We start from the raw sequence: 23,027 nt of genomic DNA, 5'->3' as shown, positions 1-23,027 counted from the left end.
TAAATAGGCGTGTGTAAACGTGATAATACTAGGAAGATGATGGTCGTCTTCGCGTGGTAGGAAATGTATTTACTTATAACGCTTCGCACAATTACACCTTATGCAACTTATTCGTCAACTACCTACCTCGTTTGTTTTTATAGTAGAAAATAGAATATATTGTAATTCGTACGCTTGTCTCAAACATATTGTATTAAAATATTGTTAAGTTTCTCATGTAAGTGAATTGTAAAATTCTACATTGTTTTAAGTTTACGCGGTTATTATCATAATTAAAGCACATAATAACGGGTTCTTACCGCGTTTAAATGGGGATATGAGACCCGTTATTATGTGCTTTAATTATTGTAAAATTCTTATGAGAATACATTTTCTTAACCTTTCGAACGCCGGAACGCAGATCTCGACCAGACACAATGTAAAATCTATTGTGTCTGGTATTTCGGCATACATACATAAACTCACGCCCGTAATCCCTAATGGGGTGGACAGAGCCATAAGTAATCAAAGACAACTTGCAGCCACTGTTGATACGATGTCGTAAGCTGGATATGATGAACCTTATGGTGATAAGGGATCAGCTTATCGCCCATAACATTAGTCCATCATGTTAGATGACACAATCTAACATATATATCTCGGCATATGAGAGGTTAAACCTGATTTAAATGCAATTTGGTTGTCCCCAGACATATTCCACTTCGAGACGTCCCAGACGGGGTTCCTGTCAGCGGTGCCGTACCTGGCCATGGCCATAGTGCTGCAGGTGGCGGGACACGCAGCCGACCTGCTGTTGAGGAAGCGGCTGCTGTCCACCACCTCCATCAGGAAACTTTTCAACTGCGGCGCTTTTCTGGCTCAGGTGAGCTCTTATGATGGCTGAACACCTAACACCCTGCCAAATCACGATATTAATAACATTAAATTAAAAAAATTAAAAACCCCCGACAAAAAATTTTACTCAATTATTATGACATAAAAAATGTACTCAATTATATAGAGGAGCTCGGTAGCGCAGCGGTAGATTGTTGAAGTTAAGCAACTTTCGCAAAGGCCGGTCATAGGATGGGTGACCACAAAAAAAAAGTTTTCATCTCGAGCTCCTCCGTGCTTCGGAAGGCACGTTAAGCCGTTGGTTCCGGCTGCACTAGCAGTCGTTAATAACCATCAATCCGCACTGGGCCCGCGTGATGGTTTAAGGCCCGATCTCCCTATCCATTCATAGGGAAGGCCCGTGCCCCAGCAGTGGGGACGTTAATGGGCTGATGATGATGATTATGACAAAAGGTTAAAAATGCTAAACCCTATAAAAAGAAAAAAATAACTTATCCCACATATGCTTGCAAGCAAACTGAGCATGTAACATTCCTATCACACTTAACAAACGACCTGATGACCTTGAAGACCTGAACCGATTTCCACCAAACATAGCTAAGAACACTCTCGACTGATATACCTTTCAAACAAAAAAAGCCGCATTAAAATCGGATCATCCGTTTGGGAGCTACGACGCCACAGACAGACACACATTTACACAGGCACGTCAAACTTATAACACCCCATCGTTTTTGCGTCGGGGGTTAAAAAAGAACACTTTTAACAAGTTTATCCATGATAATTACGTCGACCAAATTGGAGATGTCCTTAGAAAAGGTTCAGTACGATCTACTCTGAACCGGCGTGCGTGTATGAAACGATTGATGAATATGGAAGCAAGAGAAGTGTGTCAGGATCGAAGCAAATGGAATGAAGATATTTATTGCATTCTTGACAATTATTTTTTTTCGGGTCACCAACTGTCACGTCTAACAGAAAGCTCGGTGAGGTGTGGGTACTTAGTTCTTTACAAGTCAGTCGATTACATAAGATTACTAAATCTTTTAAGGGGCAATGTATACGTTTTTACAATAAGATTCCATTGACATTCAGAATTTGCCTTTCAACTGTTTTAAGACAGTAGTTAAACAAAAACTTTACAAAAAAGGTTATTATAAAGTTAGTGATTATTTAGAAGATATGAATGCATGGGATTAACTGTCTGAGAACTGATATTAGGCAGCTAAATTACTCAATTGTATACCAATATTTTATGTTTATTTTTATTTTTTTAAAGAACGTCTAGGGCCCTGTGCCGAGGTTTTTCTTGCAGCTTCTTTTCCCCGGCTATACAGGTTGTGAGAAGCTGCAGTAGTTTTAGGCGGATAAGACGTTCGTTATGTAAAATTGACGATTCAAAGTGTAACTATGTTACCTACTGAATAAAGATATTTTTGAATTTGAATTTGAATTTGTTCATCTTGCGGTGGATGTACCTCTGACTACTATCTTGAGTTAATGTTGTGTTATTATAATTTCCAGACGATATTCATGGTGTGTGCCGCGTACGCCACCTCGGTGGTGGGGTGTGTTGTGTTCCTTACAATTGCTGTAGGGCTGGGCGGCTTCGCGTGGTCAGGTTTTAGGTAAGTTGAGACACGTCCGTGAATTGCACCTTTACTACCCCTGGCAACCATTTTTTTTTTATATATTGGCCAAGTATGTTGGCTCAACTATTCCTGATGGTAAACATCATCATCATCAATTTAAGAGCCACGCTCTTGTCGGTGTAGCATTTTCCATTCCAGTCTATCAAAGGCCAGTTCCTTGACTTCCCTACAAGACACGACGTTAACCTTTTCTTTAATCTGTTCGGTGTAAGCTCTTCTTGGTCTTTCCTTCTAGCTTTCCTTCAATGATGTTTTAATACATTCGTCGTGTCTTATTAGGTGTCCAATCATCTTGCCTATTCTGTCCTCAATGGACAAGCCCATAGAGAAGCCCTAATTGCAGTAGCAACTGAAAAGCAACGCAATGAGTCAGTTTCGAATCAGTTGCGACTACCATACTGGCCTACTAGGTGCTTCTTCACGCTTGGCTTAAAGGACCCTTGTAAGAAAGAGGGAACACTTGAGCCCGTAACTCGTTCCACTTTTTGATGGTGTGACAAAGATAGGAGTTGCCGAAGTTTTTTGTGCGCGATAGAATTTCTTCCACGGTAAAGCGGTAGCATCGTTGGCCGGCTCGTGTGGAAGAGGGATGGTGAGATAAGGGCAAACAATTCTTCAGAGCATTCCCCGTAATACAGGCGACAGAAGACATATAGTATAAAGAACAGAGAGGATAAAATGGCCACATCTCATCTATAAAGCAATATTGCTATTTGACATTTGTTTGAATTGCGCATTTTCTTTTATATGCGCAAATGTCAAACAGCAATATCTCTTTTAGAATTGCTTGATTTTTAGACCCCCACATTTTTGATGGATAAGTTGTGGCGAAAGAGTAAGATCATAATACAGGGTGTTAGTGACATCGTAACGAATACTCAAGAGGATGATTGATTCCATGATTCTGACTTAATATCAAGTGGATTTTTCGTCGCAAAATTCATGTTTTTTTTTGGTTTTTTAAAATTATTTTCAACTCCTTACTTTTGCGATGGAAAATTCCACTTGATATTTACTCAGTCACTTCATGAAATTTTTTGTGTTTTTTTTAAAATTATTTTCAGTTCCATACTTTTGCGACGGAAAATTCCACTTGATTTCAACTCAGAATCATAGCCTCAATCATCCCTCAAAGTTTTCGTTACAATGTCACCAACACTCTGTATACTATCTTGCCACAGTCTTGGCAATGATTTAATAAAAATTGTATCATACACAAATACACACTCACGCATTATCTTTCATCATCATCAATTTAAGAGCCACGCTCTTGTCGGTGCAGCATTTCCATGCTACTTTTTTAGGGAAAATAGAGCAGTGGTTTCCCTCTTGCCTTCCGCCCAATTAATTATTTAGTCAATTATCTTTAGGCAATTAATTATTAAGGCAATTATCTTTAGTCTATGTTAAAAACATTTTTTGTTGGATTATCTTACGATTGATGATAAATTTTGTATGTTGTTGTAGTGTCAACCATTTGGACATAGCGCCTCCCCACGCCAGCGTCCTGATGGGGCTGTCCAACACGGTAGCCACCCTGCCTGGGATCATCAGCCCGCCGCTAGCCGGCGCCATTGTTACTAATAAGGTAAAATATACTAAGTATCTTTTATCATCATCATCAGTTAACGTCCCCACTGCTGGGGCACTGGCCTTCCCTGTGGATGGATAGGGAGATCGGGCCTTAAACCATCACGCGGGCCCAGTGCGGATTGATGGTTATTAACGCCTGCTAATGCAGCCGGGACCATCGGCTTAACGTGCCTTCCGAAACACGGAGGAGCTCGAGATAAAAACTTTTTTTTGTGGTCACCCATCCTATGACTGGCCTTTGCGAAAGTTGCTTAACTTCAACAATCGCAGACCGAGCGCGTTTACCGCTGCGCCACCGAGCTCCTCCAGTATCTTTTATATGCTAATATTTTTCGATTTTACTTATCACCTGATTGTCCGAAAAAGTAAGATGATTCCGTGCTTCGGAGGGCACGTTAAGCCGTTGCACTGTGGAATATTTGGGTGTGTTTCGGATCAAAAATCTGTAACTCCGTCAATTTTAAAGATAGAGCGATGTAATTTTGCACTAATATAAAGGAATATATAAAAATTCATATAAGTAATGTTTGGTGAATTGAAATTACGCGTAATTTTTTTTATTAAATAAAGAAAACTCACAATCGTTTAAAATGCTATATATTTATTGAAATTTAAATTTTTAGTTATATTATCTTACCTGTATTTCTTAACACTAATTACTCAATTAACATAACTTATCATATTAATGATAAAATAAAATAAAAAATGGTACAGTACCTATAGCTATACATTATGCTAAACATAGAAATGAATCAAAATTTTCTTAATATTATTAATTTAACTAGCTATGTAATAGGGTTTCTTGTTAGGTTCATTCCCATTTACACCTGGTGAGCTTCAGGATCTAAAATCAGTTCATTAACCTTAAGAAGGAATTCTTCAACTAGTTTTGCTTCCGTTCCTTCTCCCATAGAACGCAATCCTTGAAGATATCCGCCCAGAATGTGCTCCAAACCATATTCGTTCATCAAAATAGTGTTTCTTCTTTTTTTGCTTGATTCTGAAGAATCTCCATATGTCACACACGGTCTTCCTCGTTTACCAGAAGAAGTAGACGGTGCTGAGTCTGTTGACACGTTTTCTGATGTAGGTATAGTCACGGAATATTCAGAATCCAGCCAATTTGTGTTATTTTTTAAAAATATATTCTTATTGCGTGCTGCTTCTTTCCAGCGTCTATTAAACGCAGGGATGATAGTCTGTTGGATTTTACCAATTATAAAACATATATTGTCTTCTGATACTTGTTTTTCCTCCAAATATGACGAAAGTGCCGCAGTCGTTTTACCGCCTTCTATATAAGATTCTATTAATTCACGTTTACTACAGTTAAAAGTAGACATTTTGAAGAGAAAAATAGCCGTACTATACGAAAATACCACTGAAATTGTAATGGAAACATATTTTGTTACCTCCCTTTATATATTGTTTCAGAATGTGTGAATTAATTCAGATATCTATTTTCTCACGGAAAATGACACCAAAATGATAAAAACTTAACAATATAAAATAATCAATTGATAAACTATACCACTAAGTATTGTTAAATCAAGTCAACCACGAAACCGCAATTGATAGCAATTTCCGTTCCCTGACTAGGATTCGATTTTATCTCATATCTCCAAAGTTCGCAAAAAATCGCAGCTAATTTTTATATATGTTGTTGATAAGTAACTAAACTATCAATTAACATTAAATTCAAAGCACCGGTAAACGCCGGTAAATGTTAAAAGCTTCGACGAAGTTGAAGAAAACCTTTTTTTTCCTCCATTTCTTCTTTAATTTTTTTTACGTATATATTCGTATTAAAAACAATCAATTTAATTTGTTTAAATTTTCCGATAGATAAGCTTTTCAAAAATATATAATACAATATACCTTTCATTTTAAGTTTTAAAACTATCTGACTTTGAAAATCGTCAATGAGGAACTTGATATTTCCCAATTTCATGAACCTTAACTTTACCACATGAAAACAACTACTTTCACCAAATATAATATGAATTGCGCTACAGAATATGAATCTTCGACTTTCGAACTATTATATTACATTGATAGAAGGACCTATTTCAATTGGTGAAAAAATGAATTTTGATACGCGTTTGTTCTACCATATTCCATAGTGCGTTGGTCCCGGCTATTAGCCGTAAAAACACCTCCACCAACCCGCATTGGAGCAGCGTGGTGGATGCTCCATACCCCCTCCGGTCGATTGAGGGGAGGCCTGTGCCCAGCAGTGGGACGTATATGGGCTGTTTATGTTTATGGCGTCTGCAGGAATTAGCACCATTGGCGCAAGTCCAGTACCGGGGTTCGAACTGGTGCTTTCCGTTTGAGAAGCAAGCCAGTGAACCACAAGACCACAGTGACAGTGTTTATTTCTCTCCACAGACAGTAGAAGAATGGCGACTAGTGTTCTTCATATCGGCAGCTATATACCTAATAGGCGCAATAGTGTACGGTATATTCGCGTCAGGCGAAAAGCAACCTTGGGTGATCGAGTTAGAGCCGGACACGAGCTTCGATACTGACGCAGCTTCTGTGACCACAGCTAGAGGCTATGATTCCACCAGAGGATACGACAATAAGGCCATGGACCATTCGGAAATGTAGAAAAAAGGATTAAAAATGTCGAAGTTTTTATCAATTCATGACAAGTATATTATGAATGTTAATAACTCAGTCAATATAGCTCGATTAGCATGACAGCTGTCAGTACATTTGCTTGATTACGTTAATAGTAATATAGACACGTAGATCCTTAGCATGGACACAAAACTACTCTGGTTTAGTGATTCTCAGGGATAAGATCCAGCTCATGATTCTGAGTTAATATCAAGTGGAATATGCTGTCGCAATTTTCAATTCCACACTTTTGCGACAGAAAATTTCACTAAAATCAGAAATCAGAATCATTTATTCAACGTAATCATCATGGATAAACTTGTTGAAGGTCAATGTAACATTTTTGAATTTACGTCATTTCGCAAGGTGTTATGGCTGAGGAGAAGAAATGACAAGAAACTGCAACAGCAACACATCTTTTAAAAACCAACGAGGATATACATTACAAGTTATTTAATAACTAGAGGAACACATTCAATACCAGACATTTTTATCATTTAGGTAGTCATTAATCTTATAATAAGCTTTTTTACATAAAGTAAGCTTCACATGAGCTTTAAATTTATTTTCTGACAAATTTAAAATATTATCTGGTATTAACTCAGATTCATGAGCTGAATTATCGCCCTCAAAATTCGATACGGTGTCATTAACACTCTGTATAGCACATTAAATCCAATTACACAATAAATAACTCAAAAAATGGATGTCACTACTCTTTCGTCTCTGTACTAAAGTATGGACTGTCAAACTTTTCTAATCGCTTTTTATGAATAAGTATAAAAAAAAATTATTGCCAGTATCAGTTAACATTATTTATCGATATAGGCAAACAAAAGCATACATTTATTACAATAAAATCTGGAAATTTCGTTTTTTGAGTCGTTACAGTATCGAGTTTTGTAACCGATATGTGACTTTGTGTGTAATGTGTATATTTATGTAACAAATAAAATATGGAGTAAATAAATATCCTGCTGACATTGTAATTAAGCTATATTCAGTAAGGTATAGATTATAATACGATGTTTGAATATGATATACAAATACAATGTGTTAGTGACATACTAACGAAAACTTTCAGGGATGATTCAGATCATGACTCTGAGTTGATATCAAGTGGAATTTTCCGTCGCCAAAGTATGGGATTCAAAATATTTACAAAAAAACACTAAAATTTTCATGGATTTTCCGACAGGAAATTCCATTTGATATCAACTCAGAATCATGGTTTGAATCATCCCCCTCAGTATTCGTTACGGTGTCACTAACACCCGTACGTACTTGTACGGGGTGGAAGTGACATTGTAACGAATAATGAGAAAGGTTGATTCAGCTCATTATTCTGAGTTAATATCAAGTGGAATTTCCCATCCAACATCCTGTATGTACAGTCATGAGCAATATAATATACCCACTTTAGGGCTCTGTCGCACTAACATATTTGACATTTAGTGAGACTTACAGTTCAATTTGTCAAAAAAGTTAATTTGACATGGTACCAAAGTGTATACATATTAGTGCTCGTGACCGTATAATAATTTCTGAGTGCTCAAAGTATAAATTTGCATAATGTGATCTGATATACATAGAATCTGAATAGTTAAACGGTGTTCCTTTTATGAATATTTTATTTAAAATCTAATGTTTCTATGTAGACTCGCTTAATTAAAACACATAATAACGGGTTCTTACCGCGTTTAAATCAGGGAAATATGAGACTCGATATTTCGACACTGTTGCAAGTGCCATGATCACGGGATGACTGCCACCCGTTATTATGAGTTTTAATGTGATAATAACCGCGTAAACTTAAAACAATGTATAGACTCGCTTATTCGCAAGGATACTATTATCATAAAACAATAAACAGCCTATATACGTCACACTTCTGTGCACAGGCCTCCTCTTGATCAACCGGAGGGGGTGTGGAGTATACTCCACCATTCTGCTCCACTGCGGGATAGTGGAAGCGTATAGCAGCATTATCGTAATATACATATCTTATGGAGTCAAATAGTAACAGTTATTGACAGGGTACAAAACCTAACAAGTTTTTCAAGCATAAAACAAGTATAAATTTAATATTACACAATGATAGTCAAAAGATCTGCTTTGCAATTGTGATATAATGTATTATAATCCGCCTTATTACAAAATGAATGAATAACCCGGGCGAATAAAATACGCACCCCGTTGATATTCGACCTGTTTGACGTGATTCTGTTTGGTTATTGGCCAATACACAAATTTGCGAGGGTTTTTTTTTTAATTTCTGTCATAAATTTACGTGTGTTCCATAAGTGTTAAGCCTGTCGATTGCTCGTCCCTTTCCTTTTCAATGGATAAGAAAATGAATGGTATAACTTAAAATAAAATTTAGATGGTGTGTACAGTCATGAGCAATATAATGTACCCTCTTTAGGACTCTGTCGCACTAACATATTTGACATTTAGTGAAACTTACAGTTTAATTTGTCAAAAAAGTTAATGTGACATGGTACCAAAGTGTATACATATTAATGCTCGTGACCGTACCTGATTCGGCACTAATATTTTTAGTCTTTGTTTTGTTATAAGGCGGTCGGTGTCTAAGAAATATGTCTAAGAAATAAAGCTAGTGGGGATTAAAATGCCACATCGACGCAATTCAGCTAAAAAAGCAATATTGCTGTTTGATATTTGTGTGCGTTGCGCACTGACTTTTAATCATATTATATGCGCAAATGTAATCATCATAATCGTATCATTTATTGCGTTCCACATGGTAGAAGGTTGGTAACATTAAGATGAGTAACACATATGGACCCGGATTAGGCACAGCAAGTTAAAAGAGAGTAACAGTTTCATATTTTTTGGGCTTAAATTGTTAAATTGCAATGTTGCTTTTTGAGATGAATTGCTTCCAAGTGGCCCTTTTGAACCCCAAGTGTTAATTGTAAGAATTTTATACATTCCAGTGTATGTAAAGAACTCTGTGGTCCGGTGGTTTATAGCGTTGGGCTCGCGATCCGGAGGTCCCGGGTTCGAATCCCGGTGGGGACATAATCACAAAATTATTTTTGATCCATTGTTTGGTAAGGCCATTGCAGGACATCAAAGATGATGCGTATTTAATTTTATGTTAAGATTAATTTCTGTATATTTTGTAATTAATGTAAGATTATGGCTACAATTTTTCTCCAAACGTGTTAAAAAGGCCTCATCAAAGCATTTCCTCTAAAAAAGCAATATTGCTATTTGACATTTGTTTGCATTGCGCACTAACTGTTATATGCGCAAATTTCAAATTGCAATATTGCTTTTTAACCCCCCAGCGCGTACACTTATCGAGTTGGGAGTAAATAAATGTATGGGAATTTCATTAACATTACGCCAATACATTTTTAAACAAGCTCGATACGATGTAAATTCTGAAAATCTTGTAGCTATGCCCACCCTTAAAGGGATTAAGGGCGTGAATGTGTATTATGTAAGACTAACGTAATATTAAGTGGAAAGCTTTGTACTACTCGAAATGTAAAGTATTTTGTAAATGTGTTTAAATGTATGTTGTCATCAATGTGAGAGATATAAAAATATTAAAGTTTTATTGAAGAGGCTTTTTCTGTTTCATTCTATATTTTTAATTATTTAACTTTCCATTATTTGGTCTGGAAGTAGATATAAAAGTATTCCATAATGTTTAAAAAATAAACAGCCCATATACGTCCCACTGCTGGGCACAGGTCTCCCCTCAATCAACCGGAGGGGGTATGGAGTATACTCCACCACGCTGCCATAATGAAATCAAAAAATAATGTCCATAATGTTTATCAAAAACAAAAAAATAAGATCTAAGAATAAAAGGAATTTATGGCCAGTCGTCTATCGTGTGGGTTGTGAAGTGAATTACCAACCTCATCACAAGAAGTTTAAATATTTGTACATACATACACATGAATAAACTCACGACTACTTCCCACCGGGGTAAGCAGAGACTGGAATTACATTTGCTTCGATCTGGCATACTTCTCTTGCTTCCTCCACATTCATCAATCGTATCATACACACACGCCGGTTCAGAGTAGATCGTACTAAACCTTTTCTAAGGACATCTGACATCTCCAATTTGGTCAATATACGTCCATCTAGGTCTTCCTCTGCCAGCCTTACCACCAACCTTCGCTTTATATACTGCTTTCGTAATCTTCTTATCCTTCATCCGCTCTATATGTCCAAACCAACTTAACATTCCGTTCTCAATCTTAGTCACTATATCGTCAAATATTTGTAAGAACTAGCAAAGCTGGGTTTCTACGCTCCTGCCTACGTCCTTTGCCTACCCTTGCTTTTGAAATTAAATGGCTCAGTTTGTGCAGTGATGCAGCGTTCTATCACATCGACCGGCGCTGGTTTGCTGTGTGATGAACCTAAATATAAATGTAGCGAAGGGCTAAGGCTATAAGTAAAGACAGTTTAGAACGCTAATATCAAACGTAGAAAGTACTGACCACCCCAATAAAAATCATGCGCGTAACTTTGTGTGATGGAAGTGTGCAATACCTGCATGTACTAAAGAAAAGATACTAATAAAAAAAAATAAGAAGAAAGTGTTCATAATTAGCGCGATTTCTTTGTAGCGCCATCTATGGACTATTCTTAGAAACTCGTAGTAATATAAAAGTACTTTGTAATTTTCTAAGAAATCGTTGCATATTTTATAGATAAAAGTATGTAATTAATATTATTGTTTAAATATCTGTCGTAAAAATAGAACTAATTTTTAGGATAGTTTTACAATTTTATTTTTGGTACTTTTAGTATGAAGGAAAGTTTAACGTAGTAGTTGATTAAATACTTACAACTAACATTTTCTTACAGTAATTACTATTATAATTCTTTAATTTATAAAATAAATGTAATCAAAACAAATAATTAATTAAAGTAATATAAAAATATTAAAAAGTTTTAAAAAATCACTATACTCCTCCGCCAATTTTGAACCGACTATGACGTCACAACCGCCGCAAGTTGTTTGTCGGCAAAGGTATAAAGGGAGCCGCCGCTTTGACGCGCCGCCTTTTCTGTGATTTGATTTTGGACGTAGTGCATCGCAATAATTATTCAAAATTCGATTCGATCATGGCGGGTATGGAGCAAGGTAGCAACGCGCTGACGCGGAAACTCTTGGATTTGATGGAGAGGTCTGGATACCCGATAGTCCAGCATAACGGGCAGAGGAAGTTTGGACCACCGTCGGACTGGCTGGGTCCTCCACCACCGAAAGGCTGCGAAGTTTTCGTCGGGAAACTTCCTCGCGAAATCTTCGAGGACGAGCTGGTCCCCATCTTCTCCGGGATGGGCAAGATCTACGAAATGCGCTTGATGATGGATTTTTCCGGCTCAAACCGAGGGTACGCCTTCGTCACTTTCACTACGCAGGCCGAAGCCTTCAGGGCTGTGAGGGAGCTGAATGGCTACGAAATCAGACCGGGGAGGCACATTGGGGTCGTCAAATCCGTGGACAATTGCCGCCTGTTCGTCGGGAGCATTCCGAAGACCAAAACAAAAGAGGACATCTTGCAAGAACTGTCCAAGAGGGTTACAGGAATCGTGGACGTGATACTGTATAAGAACTGCTTCGATAAGAAGTTGAACCGAGGATTTGCCTTCGTCGAATTCGAGTCTCACCGCGCGGCAGCGATGGCGCGGCGAGCGCTCGTCCCTGGCTGCGTGAAGCTGTGGGACCAGGAAGTGATGGTGGACTGGGCTGAACCGGAGCCGCAAATTGACGACGAGCAGATGAAGAGGGTGAGTTGATTTTCTTATTTCGATTTTCACTGCTAAAGCGAAAGATTTCCGAAGTTTTCTTGACTAATGCGAGTGTCTTTGTCTTCTGTAGTCTGGAATACGTATTATTTCTTACCCGTTATTATAATTACTCTCTTCGATTGATTGAGGGGAGGCCTGCGCCCAGCAGTGGGAAGTATATAGGATGATTAAATATTATATTATACTACTTATGGATACCTCAATAGTTGTGTACACTTGAATGTACCTACAATCCCAGCCACCTGACTATTGTTTACTGCCCAGCTGATCTGTTTATAAGGATCTTTTTACAAATGTATATCTTTAGTATCTGTTTGTCTTACTCGATACCTATAAGTAATTGTGGTTCAAACTTGTGTATGGATAAACTTATGCCTTTAATCCTTTCTGGGGTAGGCAGAACTGGAAACTATTTGAGTATGATAAACTGTGTAGGGAAATCCCATAACTAGCCTCATCACATGCAAGACATCTATTTGTCAAGATAACAAACAGTAAAAACCTTAAGCAATGAGGAACATTCTAAGTTTTTCTTTGTAAAAACATCTGCTGCTAGCACTTAGCAAACCATTTCAATTGCAGGTAAAAGTGCTGTACGTGCGAAACTTCCAAATTGAAACCACCCCTGATACTATCCAATCCCTTTTCGAATCTGCTATAAATAACAAAATTGAACGGGTCAAAAAGATCTATGATTACGCTTTCATACATTTCCTAACAAGGGAACATGCAGAGCTTGCGATGGCAAAACTGCAAAACACTGAAATAGATGGTAGTGTTATAGAGATCCGTTGGGCTAAGCCTGTTGAAAGAGAGTTATACCGAATTCAAAAACTGAAACGTGGCAATGCGAAGTTCAATAACAGCCTTGACCTGTCTCAAACTCTCTTGCTTTACAAACAGCATCTTGCGAAGAAAGAATACGCAAACTCTCCGAAGGAAGACGAAGGTATTGGCTCTGTCTGTAGTTCACCGACTGACGTGAAACCGTTCGGGTCCACACCACCGAAGGACAACTATTACACATTGGCTCCTGCAAAACTTGATGCCATGTGCAAGAGGTAACTATGTGTTTTTATTATCTTTTTTTTAAACTAAACTAGATTATGTTTAAGGCAAAGTTCTTATATGGGTGTGCAAAGCCCCAACTTCTTGCTCTTATTTTTGTGCAACTTGGAAATATTGTAATGTTCACTTCATTGCCAAACTTTTACCACTGTTATAGAATGCCGATACATTTTTCTTAATCTTCCAGGTACATGTGGGCCCCACCTGTCTACAACTACTCCAAGTACATGGATGCATCCGGTGCTGAGCTGTGGGTGGCCAGAGTTGAATTGCCACAGGTAGGCATTCTTTAATATATCTTGCCTACCATACCCTTAATATAAGCTCATGACTGTAGTCCAATGGTGTTGAGTACCCTATACATCCATCGCAAGATGAACCAAGTACCCACACTTCACCAAACTTTCTGCTAGACCAATGGTTGAGCCAACTGTTTTGCTCAAAAATGTCTTATAGTTTGTCTACCTACTACCCCACTGCTCTTCACTAACCAACAGTACAAAGGCATGGTGGAGTTTACTCCATACATATCCCCAATTATTATCCCACCAGTGGGACTTGTATGGGCTTTTTAATATTAGTTAATTGTTGAATAACTGTTACTATTGGTATTGGCTTAAACATAGCTGTTGATTGGGTGTGTATTGATACTCCTCTGCCTACCCCTTCGGGGACACAGGCGTGATGCAATGTTATTCAATTATTGGTAGATTCAGAAATTACCTGTTATGTTTCCTAATGATTTGCCAGAGGGACTGCCCGGAGTGCGCACAGGATCGCGAAAAATGGAAAGAGCAAGGGGAGGCCTTTGCCCAGCAGTGGGATCTTGTAATAAAAATAGGTGACACCTATATTTTCCTAATCTTACGTATGTAAAAGTCTTCAGAAAGGTAAAATGCAGCCAGTCTTGTTATTTGATGTCATAAGATTATAAAGTGTATTTAGACAAATCAATTGATCGCTTCCAGGTGGGAATGCCTCTTCTGTCAGTGCCGCGACGAGTGGGGCCGCTGGTCACGCAGCCGTGCCTCTCCATGCAGCAGTCGCATGTGGAAGCTGCTCAGAATATTCTGCACTGCATACAGGTGAGATCATTGATTTATAAATGTTACGGTAGGGCGAAACTACCATCCCAGTTATATCTTCCTAGTTCTATCCTATTCTATCTTTTAAGGTTTACTAATACATGGGGTGGACGGAGCCATGATTTAGACTCGCATTTAATGTGTTATGTGCCTGATGATTCGTGTAATGTAAGGCGATTCTCACACTGCCCCGCATGAATGCATGCTTTTTCTGTGTGTTAGACCGTGCGTGTTTTCTATACAAGAGATGCTTACAAGCAACGGAAGAACACGCATCCACGCGCTATGCTGCATCATGCGGGGCAGTGTGAGAATCGCCTAATAGGGCCCCTTTTGTTAGTTCTGCTGGACTAATGATAAAGAGAAACTTTGAAGGAAGCATTTTTTGTCAATCTGTTGGTCAGCCTGGGCTGGGCTGTCAAAAAATGATCTGGCTGGGTTAAAATCCTATCACAACTGTACCTACAGTTACAATCGAGTGGCTATGGGTTGTCATATTGATGGCTTGTTGCTCTACCCATCCGCGGCGTAGGAATGCACGCACGACTATTTTGTGTCGTGGATTTTGTCCAAGGCGATAGACAACCATTATTGGGCGATATGACACCCACCCCATCCCATGTTTTTTGTATAATTTTTGAAGAAGCATCATATAATTAGCATTATAAAGAAAATGAACCAAGGGGAATCCCCCGATGTGCACTGTTTGACAGCGGTTCGTTACGCTACTGTTAGGAAACTACCGTCATTTCATATTTAACTTTCCTGGTGGGAACATATCACAAAAATTACTTTGTGGTCCCTAGTTTGGTTAGGACATTAGTCTGATCACTTGATTGTCCGAAAGCAAGATGATCCGTGCTTCGGAAGGCACGTTATACTACTTGCTGATGTAAGTAAGTAGGCGTTACATGAGCCATGTCAGGGGCCTTTGGCGGCTCAATAGTAACCCTGACGCCAGGGTTAATGGAGTTTGTACTCCACCTCACAACCCACACGATAGAAGAACAAACATGATTTGAATGTACTTATTCATGACAAGCTTATCTCATTTCAGATGCTTCATGCCGACGTGATCCAGCGCGCCTCGCCAGCTCTTCAGCCGGTTTACCCTTCAATTGTGCCTCAAATGCAGACCTGCGTGAGTCCTTACGACTACTCCTCCATCTATGGCCGACCACCGACCACCATTCCTGTCACATTACCTACAGTATGGAGAACGGTATGAAAGGTGGCCTCTTTCCTAGTTTACGCGCGTTAGATTATCTTGTCTACTTAGTATAAGTTCAAAAGTACTGTTTTTGACTGTTTACTATTTAATGACATTTTGAAAGGATTAAGTTCTTTTGCATGAGTGATAGGACTTGATACTGAACTTTCAAAGTGTTTTACTAGGATTTTGCTGATCTACTTTCAGTTTACTTCTAGTTTTTTTCTTTCAAGTTATGTTTTGTTTCCAAAACAGTTAAAAATCTGTATTATTTTCTGAGGAAATAATGCTTTTTTGTAGACTGTTTTTTTATGGATTGTTAGCACTGTTGGAGAAATACTTACCCTGTTTTTGATGAAATAGAGTAGTATTTCTGTTTGGAAATGTTTATGAATTGTTTTTGTTTTGAAGTTTTGTATTAGCATAAGGTTTTTTAAGTATTCATGTTCTCTTTTATAGAGTTATTTCATTGACTATATCTTTTTGACTATTAATACGGTTTATGGATATTTATCATTAGAGTTATCCAAAATCCTCTATCATTGACTACACTAAGTAAAGACGCGTAATCAAAGTTACTCCATTTATTGACTGGTTATAGGCATATCTAGAAATTCATTTCAGCATGTTTAACATTCTATAATAAAATATGGCTTAAGCAATTGTTACTATAGAAACATTTTTCATCCGTCCATAAATAAGTTTGAAATCATTAACTGAAATGAAATTTTAGATGTCCCTTTTGTTAGTTTGTTTTGTGACAACCCTTCAATTATAAATGGGTTTCTTGCAATTTTAATTTTTGCAAGTTGATTTGTTTACTTTTTTGGTTGACTTTTAGGCATTATTTACAGTTGTGTAAAGCAGCCATGGTGGCTTCCTTGTGCTTATACTAAAGTATAAACAGAGATAAGGCATCGTTTGACATACTGTTTAAGTTTAAAGTTTATATTCTTAAAGAAATAAATACTTTCAGTACAATTTGTTTTTTTAATTTAGTAAATTAAGACATTTCACATTATAATAGCTTCAAATGCTTGAAGGTACCACTAGGCGCGGGTGTTCTCTGAAACAAAAGGACTATAATTACTGTCACATGTACCTACATACACTTTGTAACGAGTATTGTGTATAGATTGATTTATATTACTGAAAAGCAGTTTTTCACTATATTATAATTACTCCGAACGGGTTCTTTTAGATAAAACTGTATGCTTGAGTGCGCTCGGGTCATATGTTTATACACACTTAGAGTAGCGTCAAAGTGTTACTGGTGTGCACCCGCTGCTACTTATTAGTGAAAATCGGGCTTTTCTTACCTTGATGAGGAAGGTCTACTACCTGTTTTGAAGTCTTATGTCGGCAAGGTGGTCCTAGGTACGTTATTTGCAAGAGAAGCCTCTTATAGAAGAGTTTGTGTAATCTTAATTCATAAAAATTGTGTGAGCAACTACAGTAACAGGCGGTTATCACACGGCGCCGCGCACCGCCGCGGAGGACGGCGACGGTGAAGCGGATTTCGTAGCGGTGCTCCGCGCGGTGAGGCGGTTTACGCGCCTGTCCGCGCGGATGGATTTAACGCGGTTTTGGACAGTTTGATCACAGACACTGGCAATAATGGACGCTGAAGTGGTGGCAGCAATCTGGCTCTTGTGGAGTTATTTATGGCGTAGAAAGAAAAAAATAAGAAGATATTGGGTTAATCCATTTTTGCAAAGCAGAACTCGAAATGGGACATTCATATTATTCTATAAAAGTTTTTTCATGTCCCAAATAGCAGAGCGACTTTCAATCTCCGAAATAAACTTCTCGACATCGAAATCCATTTTTAAATTGCATTAACATGTCCTGCACTCACGACGATTCGCGCGGTTATGCGGTTCCTCGTGTGCGAGGCGTCGCCCCTCCGCGCGGATGGCAGCGCGGAGGGGCGGTGGCGGCGAGAGCACCGCTTCACCGCGCGGTCGGGCGGTGTACGTGTGCGAGGCACCAACGGATTTCATACAGGCCAATGCGACATGAGAACCGCCTCACCGCCTACCGCGGCGGTGCGCGGCGCCGTGTGCAAATCGCCACATTGACTATATATACTTACAACACCTAGATTGAGGAATACAAGTGCCTCTAGCATTCCGTGCGAATCCATCCTTGCAGTAACAACCTGGGTTACACACGATATTTTGTATTGGACAAGGTTTGCCCAGCGTTGCGCAGGTTGTCTGACAAGCTGACCCACATTGGTACTCTTCGTTGGGGGCTCCGCTACAATCTATTGGTTTAGGGTTGAATTGTCCTGGAAAATAGAAAAAGTCGCACCTTTTAATCATGTGGGAATTTCAATTTTTGTGACCAAATAGCTACTAGGTAGGTTTAAAAAAGTTTCAAATATACCGCGAATATTTAGGGTTTTTCAACACAATCGTTTTTCGATAAGTACCGATTTATCTAAGTCTTGTAAACGGGTGGTATGCAAAATATTTTTCTACGCTAGCAACATTGGTTATATGTCAACTGTCAAGACTCAAGTGTAAAATGAGAAACGTAAACAATGTTTTTCGAGACATTTTATTAAATCAATCTTTGAATAAATAAGTATTTAAACGCATCAATGAGCAGAATAATATATAAACCATAATTTGTAGTTGCTAAAATTACAGTTACACCTCTAATAACACATTAAAAAGGATTGTAAATTTATCATAATGTGGCGAAATATTAACCATTTATGTAAGAATAGTGTTGTTAGTTCTGTGAAATTAGCTGTACTAAGTGGAAGAGGATCTTATAAAGTCATCCGATGTAGTTTCACGGGTGCAGGATATCATAGTCTAACGAAATTTCCAAACATAACCTGTAATTTACAAACTTCCAGTTTTTATAGAAATCTGCAACATACTAAACATCACGTACAGGAAGTTCTACCTAAAGACATTGATTCTAACTCCTTTACATACAGAAGTCACACTTGTGGTGAACTGAGACCAGAACATGAAGGCCAGCATGTGACTCTCTGTGGGTGGGTACAGTTTCTGCGTATGTCCAAATTTCTACTACTTAGGGACGCGTACGGAACCACACAATGCATTATAGGGGAAACAGATCTAAATCTATCGGATCTTCCTTTAGAGACTGTTGTTAAAATTGATGGGACAGTTGTATCAAGGCCAACAAATATGATCAACCCTAAAATGAAAACTGGAGAGGTTGAAGTAGTGATATACAAGTTAGAAGTTCTCAATACTGTCGATAAGCTGCCATTTAATTTACGAGACTACCAGAAGCCTAAAGAACAATTGAGGTTACAACATCGTTATATAGACTTGAGGTTTCCTGAAATGCAAAACAATTTAAGAATTCGGTCCAATATGCTACATAATATGAGAAGATTTCTAGTTGAAAAGCACAATTTTGTAGAAGTTGAAACTCCTACACTATTCTGTAGAACTCCAGGTGGTGCTCGGGAGTTTGTAGTGCCAACACATCATTCGGGCCTATTTTATTCTCTTGTTCAAAGTCCACAACAATTTAAGCAAATGTTGATGTCAGGAGGAGTGGATAGGTACTTCCAAGTTGCCCGTTGCTACAGAGACGAAACTACAAGACCAGACAGGCAGCCAGAGTTCACTCAGTTAGATATTGAATTGTCTTTTGCAGATCGAGAAGGAGTCCTAACTTTAATTGAGCAACTGCTTTGTGAATCTTATACAAAAAGCCTTTCCAAACCTCCATTCAATAGAATGACATACAAGGAAGCTTTACAAAAGTATGGGACAGACAAACCAGACCTATCCTATGGACTGGAACTGAAGAAAATCAAGCATTTATTCTTAAGGAAATGTGATGATCCTAATTTCGAAGCATATTTGATTCCATTTCCAAAGAAAATTGAGAAGGTTGTAAAATCGAAGCTTTCAGATCAAGTAATGGAATTAGCTATTAAATATGTAGCGAAAATAGTGATGCCAGATAAAATGCGAAAAGAGTTTGGATCATATTTTGTTGAGAGAATCCAGGAAATAATTGGGGAATCTAATTCTTGTATCATTGCTATGACAAAGACTGAAGAAAGCACTTGTTTGTGTTTAGGAGAATTGCGGCAATCCCTGGCATCTCTGTTGAAGTCTAAAAACTTGTTAAAAATCAATGAAAATGTGGAGCCTTTTTGGGTTATTGATTTCCCACTATTTGTAAATGGAAAGAATGGCCTAGAGACTTGCCACCACCCCTTTACTGCTCCTCATCCTGAGGACTTGCATCTGCTGGATACTGAACCATTGAAAGTGAGGTCATTAGCTTACGATTTAGTAATGGAAGGGAATGAAATTGGAGGTGGTTCTGTGCGGATCCATGATGTAAAGCTACAGGAGAAAATACTGAAAATGTTGAAGATAGACGGAGGGACGTTGACACACTTTTTGAATGCTTTGAAGAGTGGTTGTCCTCCTCATGCTGGTATAGCTTTAGGAATAGATAGATTAGTAAGTTTAGCCTGTGATGCTGAGTCTATAAGAGATGTGATCGCGTTTCCAAAGTCACATGATGGCAAGGACCCTCTGTCCGGTGCACCTAACGTGATAAGTGAAGAGGACAAAAAATATTATCACATTGTATCTACTGAAAAAAGCAATGATGACAAAGATGCGAAGGAATAATTTATTTTAAAATGTGAAATTAATGTTTTATTTCTTGCTTAAATGTTTTATCTTTTAATGGTGTGTTTACTTGAATAATTATTTAATTGGAACAATTGTGACTATCATAATTGATATGAACATAATTATGGAAATAAATTAAAGAACAGGTCTTTATGTAGAAGATAATGTATTAAGGCAAACTTAACTTGGTTTTTATATAATATAATGTTGGTTAGAATCTGTACACTATTTACCTATTAAACAAATTTTGCCTCTGCCCACCCCAATAACAATCACCAGAGTGAGTAAGTGTAACACTAATTAATCATGTACATAATTATTATGTTTTTAGTAAGAAATGAAATGACATAAATAAATGTACCTATATAGTTTTAATATTGCCATGGCTTCACCACAGCTCATGCTGATCCAATATCTTTTCCCCTTCATCTATATTTCAAATTATTATTATTATGGACTAAAGTTTATTTTTACATCATCATCATCATCATCAGCCGTACGACGCCCACTGCTGGGCATAGGCCTCCCCCAAGGATCTCCATTTTTACATAATGTTAATTAATAAATGCCCAACTTCTCTTTAAAAAAATTGATGCACTTCCGAGATTTTGTTTAATAAGCCACGATTAACAAGAGTCCAATTAAATTTAAACTTAGAATGTCAAAGAATTGAAAACCATAAAATATCCACTGTAAAATTTTCCAAAAAAATCGTATGCAATATTTTTCGGATAATTACGAAAGGGGTATTTGACGAGAAGTGTACCTAGTTTAAAGATTCTCACCTTGTGCTAGGCTTATAGCTAACAGGAAAACTGCGAACGTGATTAATAGCCTCATGTTGTTGGTTACACACAATTACATAGACTGGCTTTGTTTTTTGATGTTTACCTTTATATAGGTGGGTAAGGTACATACTCTGGTATTTGAAAAACATGTTTCTTATCCTCTTAGGCTGGCATTAGACTGGTTTGAACCCACAAATATATATGCTGTTCAGTATTATTAGTATATTTTATAACAATGCGTCACGCCTCTATCCCCTAAAGGGTAGGCAGAGCTGAATAGTATACATTACACACCCACACCTCGCTAGCTATGTTTAAGCCCCATGTAATAGGGGGCTAGCCTGTTGCCATTAGCCCGGCACGTATCCTGGTAAACACAGCCTTTGCGGTCTAGTGTCTAGAGCGTTGGGGTCACGATCTGGAGGTCTGGGTTCGATTCCCGATGGGGACATTGTCGAAATCACTTTGTGACTGACTGTCCTTTGTTTCGTCATTGCAGGCTTGAATCACCTGATTGTCCGAAAAAGCAAGATGATTCCGTGTTTTGGAAGGCACGTTAAGCCGTTGGTCCCGGCTATCAACCGTAAAACACCACCAACCTATCTTCAGGTTAAGTAAGCGGACCCTGTGAAAAACGGGATAATGCCTGCTGTGGAGCAGGGTGGTGGAGTATGCTTCATACACCCTCCGGTTGATTGAGGGGAGGCCTGTGCCCAGTGATGGTAAGTATATACTTAGGCAGTTTATGAATCCTGTTATATTTTATACTTAGTAGGTAATTTTGGGTGACTAAACCTTATATTGGGTAGGCATTCCATTTAAAAAAATCTGTAAAAGGCTGGACCTGTCAAATCTTAAGGGTAGGTAGCGGAACCTTGAAAACGGGATGGTGAGACTTTGTATCACTTTATGAATATATAAAAATTTTGAAATAGGTACTTATTCGTGTTTTCATTACGAATAATTCGTATGTACGAATAATTATACCCGGTAACTCCTACTTGTAGTAGGTGTGTATTAGTAAAATAAGAGAGAGAAAAGATAGCTCCTTTTATCACCTCTAAGAGTGGTAATTATAAACGAATATCAGCTGAGACTGCCCTCAAGATCATGCTCAAGTCTCTGTTTTTATATGAGAACTGTCACAATGACATGATCTTGAGAGCAGTCTCGAAGCTGAGATTAGTTTATTAATTATTAATATCACCCTAAGTACCTACTTACTGATCATAATACATACAGGTATTCATTTGTTTTTATCCACCACGGCTGTAGGTACCTACATAACTATAAATATTTATAAACGTTCATGTACCTACCTGATACTTTACTCATCAGGATTATGAGCAATTCCGGGGATTTCCAATTTCCACCTTAAGAAAACCGCATTGAGAAAGACGAATTGCCTGTTAGCCCTATAATAATTGTTAGAGATAAAAAAATTTAAAGTGAATCAATTAACATAGCATCACGCCTCTATCGTCGAAGGGGTAGGCAGAGGTATATACCCTATCCTCGCCAGCTGTTTAAGTCTCATGTAATTGCCATTAATTAGTGAATTCAATCTTAGAAAGTCGAGTCAGTAGTTTAGAGCCCATGCCGAGATTCGAACCGTCTATAGTATATCGAGGGCTTCCTATCTACGCAGTGAATCCTATCTACGTGGATAAACGTTAAATGACTGTGAACCTTTAAACCAATGA

At 38.1% G+C, this 23,027-nt stretch overlaps 3 protein-coding genes across 4 annotated transcripts in view; all 3 read left to right on the top strand.

Moving 5' to 3' along the window:
* Positions 1-7,823, top strand: part of LOC126366608 (vesicular glutamate transporter 1-like) — a 45,313-nt gene extending 37,490 nt beyond the window's left edge. For both annotated transcript variants that reach the window (XM_050009777.1, XM_050009776.1), the window contains exons 8-11: positions 690-862; positions 2,359-2,462; positions 3,954-4,074; positions 6,471-7,823. In XM_050009777.1, coding sequence (XP_049865734.1) covers positions 690-862; positions 2,359-2,462; positions 3,954-4,074; positions 6,471-6,692 — 620 coding nt within the window. In that variant the 3' untranslated portion in view covers positions 6,693-7,823. The remainder of the gene's footprint in view (positions 1-689; positions 863-2,358; positions 2,463-3,953; positions 4,075-6,470) is intronic.
* Positions 7,824-11,727: 3,904 nt separating this feature from the next.
* On the top strand, positions 11,728-16,862 carry LOC126366609 (probable RNA-binding protein 46). The gene is made up of 5 exons (XM_050009778.1): positions 11,728-12,497; positions 13,101-13,579; positions 13,774-13,864; positions 14,555-14,671; positions 15,729-16,862. The coding sequence occupies exons 1-5, from the start codon at positions 11,829-11,831 to the stop codon at positions 15,897-15,899; spliced, it is 1,527 nt and encodes a 508-aa protein (XP_049865735.1). The 5' UTR covers positions 11,728-11,828; the 3' UTR covers positions 15,900-16,862.
* A 1,895-nt stretch (positions 16,863-18,757) lies between these two features.
* On the top strand, positions 18,758-20,591 carry LOC126366591 (aspartate--tRNA ligase, mitochondrial). The gene is made up of 2 exons (XM_050009752.1): positions 18,758-18,897; positions 19,536-20,591. Exon 2 carries the CDS (start codon positions 19,619-19,621, stop codon positions 20,531-20,533), a length of 915 nt encoding a protein of 304 aa, XP_049865709.1. The 5' UTR covers positions 18,758-18,897; positions 19,536-19,618; the 3' UTR covers positions 20,534-20,591.
* Positions 20,592-23,027: the final 2,436 nt, after the last annotated feature.

The sequence above is a fragment of the Pectinophora gossypiella genome, chromosome 5 (assembly GCF_024362695.1).
Source record: "Pectinophora gossypiella chromosome 5, ilPecGoss1.1, whole genome shotgun sequence".
In the NCBI taxonomy this organism is placed as follows: Eukaryota; Metazoa; Arthropoda; class Insecta; order Lepidoptera; family Gelechiidae; genus Pectinophora; species Pectinophora gossypiella.
Note: the sequence above shows the minus strand (reverse complement) of the source record. Positions and strands in the feature narration are given on the sequence as shown.

What these genes read in the sequence shown, in the direction of transcription:
- LOC126366609 (XM_050009778.1), top strand. Translation starts at nt 11,829, where the DNA reads ATGGCGGGTATGGAGCAAGGTAGCAACGCGCTGACGCGGAAACTCTTG. An exon ending in CTTGATGCCATGTGCAAGAG is followed by an intron (nt 13,580 to 13,773) that starts GTAACTATGTGT and finishes TTAATCTTCCAG; the next exon opens with GTACATGTGGGCCCCACCTG. An exon ending in ATATTCTGCACTGCATACAG is followed by an intron (nt 14,672 to 15,728) that starts GTGAGATCATTG and finishes ATCTCATTTCAG; the next exon opens with ATGCTTCATGCCGACGTGAT.
- LOC126366591 (XM_050009752.1), top strand. Translation starts at nt 19,619, where the DNA reads ATGACATACAAGGAAGCTTTACAAAAGTATGGGACAGACAAACCAGAC.